General features: G+C 44.3%; 1 protein-coding gene across 6 annotated transcripts in view; it reads left to right on the top strand.

The window, feature by feature from the left end:
• Nucleotides 1–1286: 1286 nt before the first annotated feature.
• RALGAPA1 (Ral GTPase activating protein catalytic subunit alpha 1) overlaps nucleotides 1287–21103 on the top strand; it is a 207957-nt gene continuing 188140 nt past the window's right edge. For 3 of the 6 annotated variants that reach the window (XM_085893990.1, XM_085893992.1, XM_085893991.1), the window contains exon 1: nucleotides 1288–1738. In XM_085893990.1, the coding sequence (XP_085750116.1) occupies nucleotides 1630–1738 (109 nt within the window). In that variant the 5' untranslated portion in view covers nucleotides 1288–1629. Of the gene's footprint in view, nucleotides 1739–21103 lie in introns of all 6 variants that reach the window. The other 3 variants (XM_085893989.1, XR_015061424.1, XM_085893988.1) reach the window with 3 other exon arrangements.

Genomic DNA, 21103 nt, shown 5'->3' with positions numbered 1-21103 from the left:
CCATGAGTGATTTTTCATTTTGTTTGTTTTCTTGAGGATTGTTGTATTTTTAGGTCCTCGTGGAGGATCTCTAAGTCTCACGTTGTTGTTCTTCATGTTCTTCTTGTGGACTTTTTTGTTTCACAGCCTTCAGTTTTCATCGAAACTTCCTGAAACTTGGCGTATATATGTAAAAATTCCCTGCACAGACAGGAAGCATCTCCAATTTTGAAAATTCCTCCCAGAAAAAAAGTTATGACGTCAAAATTTCTCTGCCAATGGAAATCACCTAAAAAATTATCTCTGAAACTAGGCAAGCTTTTTGAATTCTGTTTGCGGGAATCGAACAGGGCATGAGCAGAGATGAATTACCGCATATATGATACATCACTATGACGTCATATCAATTTTTATGACGTCATCCCTATTTTTTGACATTTTTTGTTTCACAACCCTGAGTTTTCATCGGATCTTCGTGAAACTTGCCATGTATATGCAGAAAGCCCACGCGCAGGCAGAAACCATCTCCGATTTTGGAAATTCTTCCTAGAAAAAAAGTTGACGTCATAATGTCGCCGCTAATGGAAATCGCCGAAAAAAATTATCTCCGAAACTCGGCAAGTTGTTTGAATTCTGTTTGTGGGAATCGAACAGGACATTAGCAGAGATAATTTATCGCAAACCTGATACATCACAATGACGTCATATTCGTTTTTATGACGTATTCATTAAGAGGACGAGGATCTCAGCTCACTCGAGCTTGTTTTTTTTTCATTGTGGGGGAAAACAAACTTGCAACTGTTAAAAACACTTTTTATTATTTAATAACTGCACTCCACTATTATTCTTGCTGATGTATATTGCCGCAGTTTAATCGTTCTTTGTGTAATTCCAAAACGATTTCGTCTTTAATTCACGAACGTGGCGTTTGTATCATTGAGTCTTTGGTGTCCCTCTGTCAGCGCGGTTTGGGTATTCCCCATCTCGCCCCTTTGATAGGAGGATCCATAGCAAGAATAATTCTTAAACATTTACGAAATACCCTTGTTAAAAGAGTAGTGCTGATTTTGCAACGTAAATATAGATGCCGTTAATATTTTTTAAAAGCGAAAAGAAAAGGAGCAAAAGGAGACGTGCAGGCGACGACGTCGTACGATTGACGTCATCACGCTCTGTTTCATGAGCGGTGGCGACATGACATCATCACGCTCTGTTTCGTTGGCGGTGGCGAAATGACGGCATCACGTTGCTTTGGTTCGCTTTTAATGACGAATGACGTCACCCCGCTTCAGCTTGCTTTCGATTACGCATTACGTCACCACGGTTCGACTTGCTCGCAATGACGAAATGTTCACGTCGAGCGTGGTTGTCAGGTCCTTGATGCGATTGTAAATGCAGGCTGGAGCTCAGGTGTGCGTTCTCCTTGGTTTCCTGCACCATCGCACGACGGACTGATCAGCGTCACTCCGAAAAGGTCTGTGGTGTTTCATTAAACGGCTTTCCTACGTTTCGCCGACCTTCTGCGCCATGTTCGTCAATGCTGCTGTTGGCGGCCCACAGCCGGCGTCGCGGCCTCTATCCACAGGCGTAACCCAGCTGGTAACGGCCGCTTGAAGCGGAGTGCGGGACGATCTGAGCAGGGCGGACATCATGTTCTCGAAGAAGGCTCATGGCGCGGATCTCAAAAAGTCCATGCAGAAGGTCGTGGAACCAAAGAAGGATTCACTGACCCGGCTCAAACACCTGCGGGCTGTCATCGGTATGATGCCATCACTAACACACGACCACCACACGACCACACAACCACACGACCACCACACGACCACCACACGACCACCACACGACCACCACACGACCACCACACGACCACCACACGACCACCACACGACCACCACACGACCACCACACGACCACCACACGACCACCATACGACGACCACACGACGACCACACGACCACTTTGTCTTCCATCTGATATTATTTTTGTTTCCTTTTCTGTCTTCCGACCTGTCTACCGCTTGTGTCGTCAGATACCTTTCACTCGGCGAGTCGTGGGTCTCCCCCCCCACTCGGCGAGTCGTGGGTCTCCCCCCCCCCACTCGGCGAGTCGTGGGTCTCCCCCCCCCCATTCGGCGAGTCGTGGGTCTCCCCCCACTCGGCGAGTCGTGGGTCTCCCCCACTCGGCGAGTCGTGGGTCTCCCCCCACTCGGCGAGTCGTGGGTCTCCCCCCACTCGGCGAGTCGTGGGTCTCCCCCCCACTCGGCGAGTCGTGGGTCTCCCCCCACTCGGCGAGTCGTGGGTCTCCCCCCACTCGGCGAGTCGTGGGTCTCCCCCACTCGGCGAGTCGTGGGTCTCCCCCCGACTCGGCGAGTCGTGGGTCTCCCCCACTCGGCGAGTCGTGGGTCTCCCCCCGACTCGGCGAGTCGTGGGTCTCCCCCCACTCGGCGAGTCGTGGGTCTCCCCCCCACTCGGCGAGTCGTGGGTCTCCCCCCCCACTCGGCGAGTCGTGGGTCTCCCCCCCCACTCGGCGAGTCGTGGGTCTCCCCCCCCCCAATCGGCGAGTCGTGGGTCTCCCCCTCCCACTCGGCGAGTCATTGGTCTCCCCTCATCCTCCCTCCCCCCCCCACTTGGCGAGTCGTGGGTCTCCCCTCCTCCTCCCTCCCCCCACTTGCCGAGTCGTGGGTCTCCCCTCCTCCTCCCTCCCCCCACTTGGCGAGTCGTGGGTCTCCCCTCCTCCTCCCTCCCCTCCACTTGGCGAGTCGTGGGTCTCCTCTCCTCCTCCCCCCACTCATCGAGTCGTGGGTCTCCCCTCCTCCTCCCTCCCCCCATTCGGCGAGTCGTGGGTCTCCCCTCCTCCTCCTCCCCCCCCACTTGGCGAGTCGTGGGTCTCCCCTCCTCCTCCCCCCCACTTGGCGAGTCGTGGGTCTCCCCTCCTCCTCCCCCCACTTGGCGAGTCGTGGGTCTCCCCTCCTCCTCCCCCCCCACTTGGCGAGTCGTGGGTCTCCCCTCCTCCTCCCCCCACTTGGCGAGTCGTGGGTCTCCCCTCCTCCTCCCCCCCCACTTGGCGAGTCGTGGGTCTCCTCTCCTCCCCCCCCCACTCGGCGAGTCGTGGGTCACCCCTCTCCCTCCCACTGGGTCTCCCCTCCCCCGTCCCTCCACTACCCACGTTGTTACAGAAACATTCGTTTTCTTTGGATTGTTTTATTTGCTGAGATACTCGGTTCGTGCACGCAGGATGTTTGAAAGTGTTCCAGGTGGACAAATAACCTTCTCCTCCAACCCCCCCCCCCCCCCCAATATGAGACTTTCCCTCTTTGTGTTCAGACATGCTAGATGTATGTAAATGACACATCTCGGCACAATGAACAGCAGACGACCATCAAAGTGGCAAGATGATAAAAAGAAAATCCAAGTTTTCTCCATGGTTTCTGTGGATTCTGAGTGCCGTGCACAAGGAAGCTCCGTGTGTCACTTCGACACGTACATGGTGTACAGTGTCAAACGGAAGCCAGTCTTTCACAACCAACCTTGCAGCAACCATCTATTTGTACAAAAACACAACTTTTGCTTGCCTCTTATGTAGTAATCAACGGGCAATTGTTGTTCCACCTCTCCAATCACGATTCGTTTGCAGTTGATGCTTCTCACTGAACTGTGGAAAAGAATACACAGAGCCAAGTCTTGCAATTTGCAGACGGTGTCTACCTGGTTCCACCTGAGATACAGCACAGTAGGTTCTGCAATGTTTGCGATATGGTTCCGTGGCTTTGAGATACGATCACAGTGGTGAGGAACGTTTGGTGAAACATTCCGATTATGGAGTAGAAACGTGACGAAGCTTGTTTCCTGATCACCGTACCCACCGAACAGAAGGAAGTGCAAAAACGTTTTGATAACAATGTAGCATGCTGAACATTGTTCAAATAACACCTGCTAGTACTAGTTGGTTCCCTTTTTGAATAACTCGGATTGTTTTCTCAGCTTTATGTTTTTTTCCCCCATTGTCAAACCGAAGCCAGAAACACTTTTATCCATCTGAAACACCTTTAGTGTTGGTCAAACCTCAAGTAATAGTCAAACAAAAGATGGGAGTATTTGGAGATTATTATAATAAACAGGTGGAATCATTGGAAGGGCCTGGATAAGCCCCAGTACGTACAGTACTATGGTGTGTACGAAAGTGTTCGGCTTGTGTGTGATTTAATATATATATATATATATATATATATATATATATATATATATATATATATATATATATATATATATATATATATATATATATATATATATCATAGGATGTTGTGCAGGTAGTGCACTTACTTTTGAGCTCTGTAGTCTGGGTTTTATCTCTGACCCCCACGATAAACTGTCACATTCGTGGTTGTATCGTTTTTGAGGAGAGGATAAGAGAAGAAGAGCGCACCTCGTGACCTTATCTTGGGCCCTCAGAAATCATCCCGTCGTATGGTCAAGGAGAAAGGCGGCGTCCATTTGCGGCGAGCGTACCTGGTGTAAGAGGAGCGGGGTCAGCATATTCGTTCGTGAGAAGAAGCTGTACGGCAGTTGGTGAGCCTTGGCGTTTAATACCTTGGCGTCACACCAATACCACAGGCACGTTTCCTGCCCAGAGAGCAGCTTGGCACCATTTTTGGGTGCGTTTTCCCACGCAGGACAACGCGGTTCGATAGCCAAGCTCCTAAAAGCCCATCTCTGGACACCCAGCTCAGTGCCAGAATAAAGGAAGGGATTTTCTTTTATTTTATCTTTCCCCTTGTCTTTTTGTAACTGTGTGTGGCGACGTCTCAACTTTAGGCTTTAATTTAACTCGCGTTAAATGACATCATGCTTTGATTTATTTTTTATTACATCACGCTTTGTTTCATGTCCAATATGAATATTTGATTTATGTTCATTAAACCCTGATTTATGAACGTTGCTTGTGTCTGTCTATTCGTTGTGGGTTTGAGTATAACCCTTGTGCCTCCATCTTGGTAACGCGTCTGGTAAACGCCTTTGCCGCCCTCCATTCCGCACGCGTGCTATAATGCCCAAGGATCACGTGTTCGCCTCCAAGGTAGAACCGTTTCGCTCTCCGTCCAGGTCGGTCTTAACCGGCATGGACACGACAATATAGATGGCCGTACATGTCAGCGGATCTTCCACTGAAAACGAGGGCTGAAATAATGTTAAATATATTTTGTTGCCCAAACTTTATCGTGGCGTCACCCTTAAGGCTGTCGTATCTAGCTCTCCTTTCATATGCGTCGTGCCATTATCGTTTCACTTGACTTTCGACTTCCATCTTCATTTTTTATATTTTTGCCTGTTATTTTGTGTGACTGATCATAATTTGTGCCTAAGTTATTATTATTCTTTTTTTTTAAAGTTTGTATCTTGGACACGTTCAGCCTGGTGTTGGCTTAGTGGTTCGGGTGGCTGGCTTGGGATCCTTAGGTCCTGAGTTTGAGCCCTGTTCCCACTGAATTAACACCAGGGGGTTGACTCAGTTCGTCATCCTTCCGAGGACGGCGAAATGAGTGCCAGTGTACTGGTCCCAGTGTATGCCCCGGTTAGAATAGGTGTATTATATCCCTGTGTGTCATAAGAGGCGACCAGGGTTGGCGTCAGGAAGGGCATCCGGCCATAAAAACATTGCCTCAAGAAGGGAAAACTGGCTCAGCAGGGAAAACTGGTTGTAAAAAGGTATCTTCAACATGTTCACGACTGAAAGCTAGCAAAATTGGTACAGAAACCCCCCCCCCTTTCCACTTCCGCTAGGCATGAGCAGTGAGCCACTTGCAGTATATCGTGGGTACTTTTGATTTGCGTAGTAATTTTCCCATGGAGGTAGAGAATGCGCAGGTTTACACATGCCGAAGCGGTGACGAGGGCTTCGTAAGCACCGTCCAGTTTACTCGAGGAAATGCATTCACGCTCAACAAAAAGGAAAAAAATCCAGGAGAGCGATTTGGATCTCTCGCGGATTCTACCAACACGAGTCTCTGTCGGAGTGGGAATTTTCACGCTGAGCGACATGAAAATGTGTTTACACATTTTTAATTTCACCGAGCGGGCACAAGACTCGTCACAATCTCGACAATGTTAACCATGTGAAACCCCCGCAAACGTTTACATGGGGAGAAAAAAACTTGCAGTGAAACCAGAACTGAAGAGAAACGGGAAAACGTACTTTATTCCAGACGAAGATTTACGAACCTGGTGTAAATCGTGAGATTATAAATTAATGGTCTCCTGAAGCATTGGATCTTTTTATTAATTCCAATTTCCGCTCTCGGCATCCCTGTTTCCTCAAGCTCTTATGGGACTTTCCCCCATACCAGCTTTCAATGCTTCCTTGTTAGCGGCACAGACAGACGGTGTCTCGAGTCCTGTTTTAACCAAACTTGCAGGTTTTGGGAAACGTTTAACTCCGTCCGCTTTTGAAATTGACTTCAAATTTGAAGCATATTCGTAAGAATTGTGGATGCTCAAGTACAGTACTGTAGTTGTGAACGGCATAGATAAACGTAACGCATGCTGAGAAAGCGCATTGCTTGCGACTCAATACTGTGTGACTGGCAACTGTATGCGTTCAGAACAAGTCTTCTTTGTGTGCTCTGGCACTGTAATATCTGTGAAAAAGGCAAATATATTCACACGTTGTTAAATTCACGCTTCTCTGTTTTAGTGTGAAATGCATGAGCATTGATGAAGTGCGGAAATTTCAACTTCTGCAGTATTTAAATATCCGTGTTTTCCGAGTTGACAGGCAAACCCTGTTTGACTCGGACTCTGCTCAAACGGGAAACTCGATGAGTTTGAGTACAACACAAATTTGTTTGTAGGTGTCGTTTGTTAAACGTGGCCTCCAAAGCCAGTCGCCGACTGGGAATCCTCCGACGTGCAAAGTCCTTCCTCGGCTCACCTGAGCTCCTGACCACATGCAAAGCTGTCGTTCGCAGCCTGATGGAGTACTGCTCTCCCCTCTGGGCTGGTGCTCCTGCCTCTCACCTTTCTCGGCTTCACGCTCTGGAAACCAAGGCATTTAGGGTCATTGGTATCTCCCACGATGAGGCTGCGTCTTTGGCCTCTCACTTTCTCACAGCAGGCAGGTCGGTGGTCTTTCTGTCTTCTACTATCTCCTCTCCGGTCTCGCCCCCCCCCCCCGCTTTGTCTGCGATCTCTCCCCACCATATTTCCGCAGGGTGCCCAAGGTCCACCAACAACCCCATTCTGGTAAAACTACCAAAATCACGAATCACTACTCAACTTCACTCTTTCATTCCTCTGTTTTTTTCCGCCTTTGGAATTTACTCCCACACTCTCTTCAATCCCATTCTTCCCTCCAGGCCTTCAAAACAGCTGTTCACCACCATCTCTTATCTTCCCCCATCCAAAACCATGATCTTTTATACCCCCAGGCCATTAATCCAACCCAAACCCACCTCCTTCAAATTCCCTCTTTTCCTTCCTGATAGTCCCTGTAGTGTCCATCTTGTACACCCCATGTTCCCCGCTCCATCTCTCTCCCTTCCACAGATCTCCTAATGTCTCTGTTCCCCACTGTTTTGTCCTTCCCTCTCCTCTTGTCTCATGCCCTCCTTGCTGTGTGTTGTGTGTTAGCTCTCATACGAGCCTCGACAAGGTACACAAGTTAAAAAAAAAAAAACGGAGTTCGAACTGTAAATAGCACGATACACACACCACAAGTTTATATAGCAATGCCTTGATACCAGTAGTTTTTTTTAATTTTATTTTTCAGGTGGTTGATAGGTATTAGGGTTAGGTAGCACAACTTTATTTTAAAGGAATCGATTAAAAATAAAACAAGAACTGAGATTGAAGATTAAGAAGATGGATGTCGATAAGTTTAATGTGTGGAGTAATTAGCTTGGAAAGTACGACAGTTGTTCAGTTTAAAGAAAACAAACAAACAATTTGATTGATATTTCGAGGTGGAAGCACGCTTGTGTAATGAATGCTACTTGATTTGTACTAAGTCTTGTGTGTACATGCCTCATGTTCGCGCTTACCTTCGGACTCTTTTTGATCATCCCTCTTGTATATTCTATTTAACTCCCTCGTAAAACCCCTAAACAAGCCCTTGCTTTGTGCACTCGGCTGTCTCTCGATGTTCACATCGATGTTGCTGTTGCATCAAATGTTTTGGGGTTGTAGTTTGTGTGTTCTGTTGTACTGGGACACGGCGGTGAAATAGGCAGAATTTTCTTTCTTGTATTTTGAAAACCTGGCAACTGACAAGTAAACAAGAAGCAAACAACACGACTATAAAAGGGCTGATATGTTTTTATTTTCTACTTCCTTTTGTTTGTTTATTTGGCAGCAAAACATGTTTAGGAAAAGAACTCTTAATTACATTCAAGAATGGATTTTCTCGTTCAAGAAACAAGTGCAGAACTTTGAAGTAAATATCGATTATATTTCAGATGCAAACTTTATAACTCTGTTTCCTTGCTGTGCAAATCCGCGTGAGTGTGACGCAATATTTTAATTGCCTTAAAATCAATGGTATCGACTGCAGTAGATCTCGGTGCGGTCAAACCATCAGGACAGGGCACAGATAACTAGGACAAGTCGCATTGAAGGTGTAAAATCGACTTCTGGTGAAATTGGACGTACAAATGTTTTCGTTGACTTGGACGACTTTGTCGAACTGTGCTTACAGCCGCCCAGGCATGCGAGTCGATCCTGTAGGCCTTGCGTTGCACCTCGGACCACGAGCGTGAATGGCCAGCTCAAAGTGATTGAGGCCGTCCGGCCATAGTGTTCAAGCCTGTGGTTGGAGGTGCGCTGCAAAGCCTGAGAGAAATGCTGCGAATGTTATCTCGAAACGCAATTTTCTGTGGCTCCAGATGCCGCACGGAATCTGCATTCGAGGCTCTTTAACCGTTCAACTTAGATAGGCGCACGGTAGAGCGCATACCTCCGCCAGGCTGAACAATTTACGTTTTGTATCCCACTGATCGGCCAGATCTGCACCCGGACCTGAACCAAAATCTGAACAGCTTGTTCTTGTCACACCCAACGTGTCCGCCAAGTTTTGTTCGGATCCGTCCACAACTGTTACATAAATTGCAGGCAGAACAAGGACATAGGGAGACAGGTCACCCATAAAGGTAAAGCATGACTGTTCTCACTACAGTGCACCCTCCCCTGCAGGGGATTGGCATGAGTGGCAGTATCTGCTTTTTCCAATCTGATCATAGCTGAAGGTTTTATTGTTTTAAACTTTTTTTTTTTATTCTTGGCTAGATCTTTTTGGACCACCAATGGGATGATGTGTGGCAGATGCATCCTGTTTGCCACAATCCATTTGGCAATAGCTGCTATGACACCTGATTCTAGGCTGATACCACAACAGTGAAGGGCTTTAAAATTTTTATTTGGATTTTGACACATTGAGGCATGTTTGCATGAATTACAAGACTATTGGTTGTCAAACAGATAAATTATCCGTATGTAGGATTTGAACCTGGAATTGTAGCATCACAGGTTTCGATGGGAACACAAAATGAGCCATCAGGTAACTTGGTGACTTTCATCGTGACTTATGATGCCTGGTGCTGGCTTAATGGTTAAGGTGGTGGGCTTGGGATCCTAGGACCTCGAGTTCAAATCCTCCTTGGCTGTTGAATTAATACCAGGTGGGGTTGACTCTGCCTGTCATCCTTCCGAGGTCGGCAAAATGAGTGCCAGCATGCTGGTATCCTGTGTCGGAGTGGCAACTTGTCCAGGATTGTGTCCAATAGCCAAGGAGACTGCTTAAGCAGCACCAACGCTCTGCACAGAGTATGGTCATGATGGATGGATGGATCTTGACTTTTAAGTGAGTGAATAGTTGGTGAATACTAAATTTTATTTGGAACAACAAAACAGATTCAGGAAGTGCATGTATTATTGTTTTTTTTATTTTTATTTTTTTGTTTTTTTTTGACATGTGCTGAAATCAAATAAAGCTTGCTTGCAGAAACTTTGTTCAAAATTTGATGATCACCATTTTCAGATGGACATTAAGGGACAAGTGCACTGTAAATTAATTGCTGATAGAAACGTCGACAGTGAATTAAGTTTGTTTTTGTTTTTTTTCAATTATATTTTCCAGCATTTCCAATGCATTATTTTGACATTTTCCAACCAATCAAGTGGGCACGCAATTGACGTCTTGTAACACGAGTACATTGTCGGTTTTTAAAGTGACACTAATATTGGTGCAACAGCAAAGGCAATGTGTGTAAAAGTTGTTCGACAAAACTGTGGAGTTCACGGAATGGTGATTGTTGCCCTGTGTACTGTTTCTCGTCGACATACTGTATTTGGTTTGTAATGGTCATTTCTGGATGAAAGGAATGCAGTATCTTTTTTTTTTGTTTGCTTGTTTTATTTTGTGGTGAGAACCTTCGGGTGCATTGAAGAACGTGCTTAAGGCTATGCTCTGGAGCAATGTAATGAACCTGGAGGAGTGGTGAGGAGAACGGTGGTGCAGACACAGTGCCGTAGTCACCATGGTGTTTTAACTTGGTATGTGAATTTTTTTAAATTATGGATGAATGGGTTTATAATGTCCTTCTGCAGATGTGATGACCAAATATATACACGAAATTCCAGATCCATCCATCCAGTGGGACCATACTCTGTGCCTAGCATTAGTGCTGCCTAAGCTGTTTCCTTGGCTGTTGGGCACAATCCGGGAAGGGTCGCCACTCTGACACAGGATACCAGAAAGCTGGCACTCATTTTGCTGACCTCGGAAGGATGACAGGCAGAGTCAACCCCACCTGGTATTAATTCAACAGCCAAGTGGGATTTAAACTCAGGATATAAGGATCCCAAGCCCACCACCCTAATCATTAAGCCAACACCAGGCATATATTCCAGATGAGGCCTCACTAATATAAGTTCCTATATAGTGTTAACACTACCTCATTGGATCGACAATTGATTCCCCTGTGAATAGAAGCAAAAACCCTGTTGACTTCACCGAGAGATGCTTGGTGTTGTGCTGTCTGCTTCAACCTCCCCACCTCCCCCATATGTAAACCCACCCCCATAGGCCAGATCCTTCTCTGGCATGCTCCACGATTGCTCCTTGCATTATATAGTCCCAAATTTAATTGTTCTTACCCATCACTAGCTCTTTACATTTCCTTTTGTTAAACTGCATCTGACAATCTATGAAGTTATCTGCACTTTCCTGAATCTGACGATCCTCCCTTCTACAATCTACTTTACCTCCAAGCTTTGTGTTCTCTCCAAATTTGTAAACTGTTAAAGATACTATACTGGCTACCATGATGTTTATCTGTTCTCCCACCACCCTTGATACTCCTGGATGCATATTATCTGGCTATGGAGCTCTGGAGCTCTTCGCTTCAACAAACTTTCCATCTCCCATCACTGACCAATCCATAGTGTTGTGTTGACTTAACGGTTAAGATGGCTAGCTTAAGATCTTGGGGTCTTGAGTTTGAGCCCTTGTCGTTCCATTAGATAACACCAGGTGGGTTGACGCAGCCTGTCATCTTTACGAGGTCGGCAAAATGAGTTCCAGCTTATTAGAAGCAGGGGGTACTGCATCAGTGATGCAGCTACGCTCCCAGCAATGATGCAAGTCCTTTAGGTGGTTAAAAAAAACATCTCACCCATGTCCGAAGGAAGCAGTTCAGTTTGGTATTTTAATATGAAGTAGACAAAGCCTAGAAACGAACAATAGATACCCTTGAGAACCCTCTGAAATCACCCTTCAGCGACACCCTTTAGTTTAGAGCCACCCTTTATAATTAAACAGTGTGTTAGGTCCTTCTTCATTTTTGACAGATGGATGGATGGACGGATGAAAGGAAGGACATTGCGAAATATTGAAACGGCTTCATCGCTTAAAAATTCATACACTCGAAAGTGAGAACATTTCGATAACTGAATTTCTGGAACAGGATGAGTTGATTGGTGATTGTAGGGTGGACCCCATTTCTCTCTGTAGATGTGTATCATACAGCACCATGCAGTGGAAGCTGGTATTACAAGTCATAAATCATAAAAGTGGGAAAATTAATGCATCTGTAAGGAAGGGTTCTTTGCTAGTCCTGTTTATAATTTGAGAAGTGTCTGTTTAGTTTTCTTGTTTGATTTCTATGCAAGCGTGAAATGGAAGATGACCTTTGGTAAATGGCAGAGAGAGGAAGTGCAAGACCGGCAGAGCAAGTTTTTCAGACATGTGAGCTCATGGCATCCAGTTCAGTTGCAGAGTAAGAGTCTTGGATTGCCAGAAACTTTTCCACCTTCTTAGGTGCAAAATATACATAATTCAGGAGAGAGACAGGCAGAGATATGGAGATTAGGAACACAAGATTTTGAATCAAACACGGAATTAAGGCATTCGGCCTCCTCATGAGTGTAGTCGGCTGTGGTACTATAACTGAGGGAAGGGATGGAAAGGGAGCATATACCACCGACGTACCTCACAAACCGCCACCATCTTTTAGAGGAAGGAGACCAGTTTGAAATCTCATTGTTGAGATTGGACAGATGTTATTTTCTGGCTCTCCTGAGAGTAGACACGCACTTGTTGCGGGCTTTGTGCAATGTTCTGAGGTTGCCGTTGGAGTACTAAGAGCGGGAGGATGGGTAAGATATAATTTTAGATGATTTCGGATGAATCTGTGCAAAAGAGAGAGCAGGTTTCTCTCGAAGAATTCCCAGGCTGAGTTCATATCAGGGGTGGAAGATTGAGGAGACCAGTCCTAAAGTGTGATGGCTGTTTGCAGTCCTAGCCAATTTGCATGGTGACAATTGAAATCACCACATATGAGGAAGAGAGAGATGGGATGAGTGATTAAATGTTGATCCAAGTCGTGTGCGTGCGTGCGTGCGTGCGCGCGCGCGTGATATGGAGTTGTCACTGTTTGGAGAACAATGGCACAACACACACAAACATGGGGTGTGAGGGAAGTCAGCCAGAGGTACTCGTGGGGGTTGGGAGGTGTAAGATCAGTACAGAGGGAGTGAAAAATTGAGTTTTTGATGTGCAGCACAACTCTGCCACCAGGACGGGGTTCAGGTAGATTAAACCAGAGGAGGCAATAGCCAAGAAGAGAGACTGGGGAGTCAGGGACATCCTTTCGGAAGAAGGATTCTGTTAAACAGATGTCCAGTTTATCGGCAACGGCCTACATTGAGAGATCTGTCAGGTTGGAATGGAGGCCCCAGATGTTTGGGGTCCACACTGTTCGGGACAGGGAGATTGGAGCTGCTGATGGGACGTAAGGATGTGGAAAGGAGCAATGGAGGGTGCGGTGTGTGGGGAAGGAGATGGGGAGGTGGCTAAGCTGTGAGGGGAGGGGGAAGCTGAGAGGGGGCAGGATGAGGGGGTGCAGATGGGTGGGATTCGAGGCAGAGTTAGGAGCGTGTAACCCATGCAATTGCACGGGGTCCCGAGAGAACGAGGGGCCCCTACACGACTGATCGTGGTTCACAATCTTTCGAGATGGGTTCCCTGAGGGTGGAGTCTCACTTTTGCCAACAAAACATGAACTTATGAGAGGTGATAGACCCAGCGCAAAGGGAATGCTCTATCTTGAGGAAAGGGCGCACTGTCACGTAATGATGGATTAAAAAAAATGTTTTCCTCTGACGTTTAATCAGACAGGACTATTACAAAATTAGGGAGCGAGGTCATTAATTATTAGTTGAGAAAGCGAGTTGAATAATAACTACATTCAATGTCTACAAATACAACAATAATCGTAATATAATTTGTATAATTCCTCATGTTGATACATGTCGATATTGTTGAGGAAATCCACACTTCAATTTATTGTACGATCACAATACAACCCTCATTAGTAAATGAACGAGTCGATGCGCACTGCGGAACATTGCGGTTTTTAAAATAAGAGCACATGTCCCGGGGATGAAACTAAACTAGCCCAGCGGTGCTGAAAAGCGGAAATAGCACGAGAGGGGGAAAGGGTTGAAAATCATCTGAAATTAACTTTTTTTTTTTCATTACACAAGTGGCACAACCAGACAGGTAGAGCACATGTGCTGAAGTGTTTTCCATAACCAAGCAGCTAGGTAAACTGGTGCTCGTCAAGTGGTTGAAGCACTCCAATGAAACGGTTGATGAGGAACGGCTATTTAGGCAAGCGAAAGCAAGCTGATTGGTATTGGAACACACCCCTGAATCAGCTTTTTGCTTCAGTTTGTGTTTACGGCTGGCAGTGTCGGGTGAGATTAGGAGGTTAATGGTTCACGAGTCAGTAAGTGACCACTATATTCATTATGGGTGTGTGTCTGTCTGTCTGTCTGTCCCGAGCACAGCTCCGTGGGTTTTGATCCGATCCTGATAAAATTTGGATGGGAGGTTTATATCATGATCCAGTTGTGTTTTCCTGAGAATGGGCATGCTGCGCCCATTATGGGCAGAGCCACGCCCAAAAAAACGTGTTTTTAGGGGGTAGCCGATTTCAAGTTACATCTTCTCTGAGGGGGTTTGTCGAATCTGGCAGGGGTTTCGGTATTTGATTAGCCCAATGGCACCTGCATAGCCCCACGGAGCTCGATTTTTCATTTTCGTCCCAAGGTCAAGGTCACAAGGTCACGAACTTAGAAAATGTCAAAAAAATCAATAAATTGGACATCGAGCTCCTAGGGTTTTCAACTGTTTCGAATGAAAGTTGGTATGCAAGTTGTGCTCTTCGAGTACTACAACTTTCATCATTTACGTTTTTCCCGATTCCCGCCAGTTTGCCCATGGCATACCCTCGAAGGTCAAAAAATAAAAAAGGCGAACCGTGTACATTGCTCGTGAACCATCGCCGTCTCCAGACTTGTCATTATTATTATGATGAGAATAGCAGAAAATAATTTGAAATTTATCGATGGGAGTGGCCAGGGGGGTATTACGTTATTAGGGTACCCTGTCAGTACAGGGTACCCTATTGTTTTTCTTCTGTTTATTAGGGTACCCTGTGAGTACAGGGTACCCTATTGTTTTTCTTCTGTTTATTATTACGCATTATTATTATTTTTATTATTATTATTTTTCCGCCGGCATTTTGCACCCTTTTTCGCTTTAAAAATCATTTTCTCTGGAATACTAAGTCCGATCGACAGGAAATTTTCACCATAGTGTGTATCTTTTTTCATAGCACAATCACGTTATAATTATGACGTCATTGGTCACGTGGTACGGTCGCCATCTTGAAAAAAGCGATAAACTTTGGACATCTGTATCTCGGAAACCGTGCAATGGAAAAATTTTTCGTTTGATACATTTTACTAAGCTCCCTATGGGGAACACGTGAGATTTTTCGTGACGTCATAGGTGAAGCGATATACCGGTGAAAATTCGTCAAGTAGAACGCCATATAGGAAAAATCTGAAAAATTTTGAGCGTCATCTACAACAAAATTCATCGACAAAAATGTTATTTTTGACGTCATCGATGACGTAATTCGGCCGCCATCTTGTTTTTTAGTGTATTTTAAAAAAAATCTTCTTCTCCAGAAGGGCTAGGCAGATTAAGGCGAAACTTTACAGGTACATTCCCCCTGAGGTCCTCTTTCAAGTTTGTTAATTTGTTGTTGATACGTCACATGGTTTGGCGGCCATCTTGAAAAAACCCTAAAACCTTCAAACATCTTCTTCTCCAGAAGCGCTGGTCCAATGAAGTCGAGATTTCAGAATTATATTCGTGACATGTATGCGATGCAAGTTTGTTAATTTCGAAGTGATAGGTCACATGGTTTGGCCGCCATGTTGGATTTAAGAAAAATATTAAATAATGTTTTCTCTGGAATTTCATAAGCCATCGAAGCAAAAATTTGCAAGTGCCTTCCTCCCTCAAGTCTGCATACATGGTAAAATTTTTTTACCTCAGAAGTCACATGGTTTGGCGGCCATCTTGGATAGAAAAATAGACCTTATCCGATTTACACGAAACTTCACACACTAGTTCAGGTTGATGATGGAAAGCAGAATTTAAATTTATGATATCCTCGGTCACAAGGTTCGGCAGCCATCTTGGATTGAAAATGAATAAATTTTAAAAATCTTCTTCTCCAGAAGGGTAAGACAGATTAAGACGAAACTTCACACATATATTCCCCATGAGGTCCTTTCTCAAGTTTGTTAATTTCTTCTTGATCGGTCACATGGTTTGGCGGCCATCTTGAAAAAACCCTAAAACCTTCAAACATCTTCTTCTCCAGATGCGCTGGTCCAATGAAGTGGAGATTTCAGAACTATATTCGGGACAGGAAGGCGATATAAGTTTGTTAATTTCGAATTGATAAGTCACATGGTTTGGCCGCCATCTTGGATTTAAGAAAAATATTAAATAATGTTTTCTCTGGAACCGCTTAACCAAACGAATCGAAAATTTGTAATTATCATCGAGAGGGCAGTATGCACGTATGGTAAAAATTATTACATGACACGTCACATGGTTTGGCGGCCATATTGGATAGAAAAACGCACCTTTACCGATTAACACGAAACTTCACAAACGTGTTCCAATACCCAGTTGGAAGCAGAATTTAAATTTCTGATGTCATAGGTCACATGGTTCGTCAGCCATCTTGGATTGAAAAACAATATCTTCAAACGTCTTTTTCTCTGAAACGGCTGAACAGATCCAGGCGAAACTCGACCACTATGACCGCCTCTACATGACGAATAAAAAGTTCCCACCCCCTTTTGAGGTACGATGCAACGTTTGGCAGCCATATTGGATTGAAGGAAAAATATTAATTCACGTTTACTCTGGAACTACTGCATCAATAAATGTGAAACATCAAGTTTATGGTGGAACGCTCATGCGGAATGAGGGTTTGAAATTTCAACGCGATCGGGCCCAGGGTTTGGCAGCCATGTTGGTTTTAAGAAAAATATTAAATAATGTTTTCTCTGGAACTGCTTAACCTGGAGAAGCGAAAATTTGCAGTTATCATCCACCATCGTGTTTGCACACGTGTTGCAAATTATGACATCACAAGTCACATGGTTTGGCCGCCATCTTGGATTGAAGGATAAATATTAATTAATGTTTACTCTGGAACCGCTGCCTCTATATATGCGAAACTTCACATTTATAATTCAGGTGACATGCGAAATAAAAGTTTAAAATTTCAACCTGATCGGTCACGCGGTTTGGGAGCCAGAATTATTTCATTATTTGAATCTGGAAGCCAGTAATAACGAAATTGAATGCTTTGTGCTGCCCGGTTCGTAACTCGTCTGTTCCGCGCCCTCTCGAAGCAGGCCTGTGTTTGTATCACAATGAAATAATGTTTTCTCTGGCACCGCTTATCCTTTCAATGCGAAACTTTGCGACTGTCATCTGCAGAAAGTCCCATGTTGTATCAAAGGCGGACGGACTGGGTACCCGGTCATCACTGCCAGCAGTTATAAAGTGGCAGTTCTAGTTATTATTTTTCTTTTTCCGCCGGCATTTTGCACCCTTTTTCGCTTTAAAAATCATTTTCTCTGGGATACTAAGTCCGATCGACACAAAATTTTCACCACAGTATGTATCTTTTTTGATAGCACAATCACGTTATAATTATGACGTCATTGGTCATGTGGTGCGGGCGCCATCTTGAAAAAAACGATAAACTTTGGACATCTGTATCTCGGAAACCGTGCAATGGAAAAATTTTTCTCTTGATACATTTTACTAAGCTCCCTATGGGGAACACGTGTGATTTTTCATGACGTCATAGGTGAAGCAATATACCGGTGAAAATTCGTCAAGTAGAACGCCGTATAGGAAAAATCTGAAAAATTCTGAGCATCATCTACGCCTAAAATCACTGACGAAAATGTTTTTCTTGACGTCATCGATGACGTAATTCGGCCGCCATCTTGTTTTTTAGTGTTTTTTAAAAAAATCTTCTTCTCCAGAAGGGCTGGACAGATTAAGGCGAAACTTTACAGGTACATTCCCCCTGATGTTCTCTTTCAAGTTTGTTAATTTGTTGTTGATACGTCACATGGTTTGGCGGCCATCTTGAAAAAACCCTAAAACCTTCAAACATCTTCTTCTCCAGAAGCGCTGGTCCCATGAAGGCGAGATTTCACAACTATATTCGTGACATGTATGCGATGCAAGTTTGTTAATTTCGAAGTGATAGGTCACATGGTTTGGCCGCCATGTTGGATTTAAGAAAAATATTAAATAATGTTTTCTCTGGTATTTCATAAGCCATCGAAGCGAAAATTTGCAATTGCCTTCCTCCCTCAAGTCTGCATACATGGTAAACATTTTTTACCTCAGAAGTCACATGGTTTGGCGGCCATCTTGGATAGAAAAATAGACCTTATCCGATTTTCAAGAAACTTCACACACTTGTTCGGGTCGACGATGCAAAGCAGAATTTAAATTTATGATATCATAGGTCACAAGGTTCGGCAGCCATCTTGGATTGAAAATGAATAAATTTTAAAAATCTTCTTCTCCAGAAGGGCAAGACAGATTAAGAAGAAACTTCACACATATATTCCCCATGAGGTCCTTTCTCAAGTTTGTTAATTTGTTCTTGATCGGTCACATGGTTTGGCGGCCATCTTGAAAAAACCCGAAAACCTTCAAACATCTTCTTCTCCAGAAGCGTTGGCCCAATGAAGGGGAGATTTCAGAACTATATTCGGGACAGGAAGGCGATATAAGTTTGTTAATTTCGAATTGATAAGTCACATGGTTTGGCCGCCATCTTGGATTTAAGAAAAATATTAAATAATGTTTTCTCTGGAACCGCTTAACCAAACGAATCGAAAATTTGTAATTATCATCTACCTTTGTCTGTGCATGCGTGGTAAAAATTATGATGTCACATGTCACATGGTTTGGCGGCCATCTTGGATAGAAAAACGCACCTTTACCGATTAACACGAAACTTCACAAACGTGTTCCAATACCCAGTTGGAAGCAGAATTTAAATTTGTAATGTCATAGGTCACATGGTTCGTCAGCCATCTTGGATTAAAAAATAATATCTTTAAACGTCTTTTTCTCTGAAAGGACTGAACAGATCCAGGCGAAACTCCACCACTATGACCGCCTCTCCATGACGAATAAAAAGTTCTCACCCCCTTTTGAGGTACGACGCAACGTTTGGCAGCCATCGTGGATTGAAGGAAAAATATTAATTAATGTTTACTCTGGAACTACTGCATCAATAAATGTGAAACATCAAGTTTATGGTGGAACGCTCATGTGGAATGAGGGTTTTAAATTTCAACGGGATCGGGCCCAGGGTTTGGCAGCCATGTTGGTTTTAAGAAAAATATTAAATAATGTTTTCTCTGGAACTGCTTAACCGAGCGAAGCGAAAATTTGCAGTTATCGTCTACGATCGTGTTTGCACAAGTGGTGAAAATTATGACGTCACAAGTCACATGGTTTGGCCGCCATCTTGGATTGAAGGATAAATATTAATTAATGTTTACTCTGGAACCGCTGCTTCTATATATACGAAACTTCACATTTGTAATTTAGCCGACATGCGAAACAAAAGTTTAAAATTTCAACCTGATCGGTCACACGGTTTGGCAGCCAGAATTATTTAATTATTTGAATCTGTTCGCCAGTAATAAGGAAAGTGAACGCTTTGTGCTGCCCGGTTCGTAACTCGTCTGTTCCGCGCCGTCTCGAAGCAGGCCTGTGTTTGTATCACCATTGAATAATGTTTTCTCTGGCACCGCTTATCCTATCAATGCGAAACTTTGCGACAATGATTTAAGTCCCATGTTGTATCAGTTGTCTCAAAGGCGGACACTTCTGGGTACCCGGTCATCACTGCCAGCAGTTATAAAGTGGCAGTTCTAGTTCTTTTTATTACTGCCAATGATTTTACTATTATTATTATTATTATTATTATTAGTATTATTATTTTTGTTAATGTCTGTTCCGCAAAACAAGTAACCTCTTTAAAAGAGTTATTGATCATGCTAAACAGCAATATGCAGCTTCTGCAGCCGATTCCTTAGCGACTCAGCGACTTGGCTCTTGGAACTTTTGGCAGATTGCCAACAGTGTACTCAACCACAATAAATCTTCAACACCTCCTCTCATTTATGGACTTGAGGTTGTTACTTCACCTCTGGATAAGGTTAACCTCTTTTCGAATCGCTTTGTTTTGAATTCTACCCTCAATGATCAGGGACACTCTCATCCTCATTTTGGATCTCATCCTCATGCAAACTCTGATATTCCTGTTCCATTTATCACTCCGAAGAAGGTTGCCAGAATTATTCATACTCTCGATGCCTCGAAAGCGACTGGTCTTGATGGAATCCCTGTGATTGTATTTAAGATGTGTCATCCTGAACTGTCATCGAATCTTGCCAAGCTGTACAACCTGTGCTTATCTGCTTCGGTGTTTCCTTCATCCTCGAAAGTGGCTTCTGTTGTCCCTGTTTTCAAGGGTGCTGGCGAGCATTCTCAGCCAAGTAACGATCACCCCATCAGCCTACCTCCTGTAATAAGTAAGGTATTTGAATGCTTCATCAATTAACAATTTCTCAGCCATCTGGAGGACAATGGACTTCTCACTGACTGCCATGCCAGTACGGCTTTCTCCATTCTCTCTCTACTGGTGATCTGCTGTCCTTAATTACGGATCATTTCAACAGGGCATTGGAGCTCAAGGGTGAAGCTCAATTAGTTGCTTTGGATATTTGAAAAGCCGTTGATAAAGTGTGGTACAAGGGTCTTGCTCTATAAGCTTCAGTCGTATGGTGCATCTGGAGTGATGCATTCAATCATTTTGGCTTTCCTTACAAATGGCAAGATGAAGATCGTACTCGAGGGTCAATCTTCTCTGACTTGCTCCATCAATTGTAGTGTTCCACCAGGGCTCTGTCGTTTGTCCCATTCTGTTCATTGTTTATATTGTGGTTCTGCGAAGCTGGTGCTCCCCACCTCCATGCAATGGCAGACAATATATAGCGGTCCAAAGACTGGTATTTCATCAGTATCCGTTTTAGCTAGCCCTTCCCTTATGTCCAGTGGATTGATGGGACAAAATGTGTTGCGAAGACTTTTAGGCAGGTCTTTTATCCCATTCTTTATTCTCTTATGTATTTTATTTTATGTTACTTCA

The sequence above is a fragment of the Eptatretus burgeri genome, chromosome 9, assembly GCF_056783735.1.
Source record: "Eptatretus burgeri isolate ZD-2024b chromosome 9, Ebu_testis_v1, whole genome shotgun sequence".
Taxonomy (NCBI): Eukaryota; Metazoa; Chordata; class Myxini; order Myxiniformes; family Myxinidae; genus Eptatretus; species Eptatretus burgeri.
Note: the sequence above shows the minus strand (reverse complement) of the source record. Positions and strands in the feature narration are given on the sequence as shown.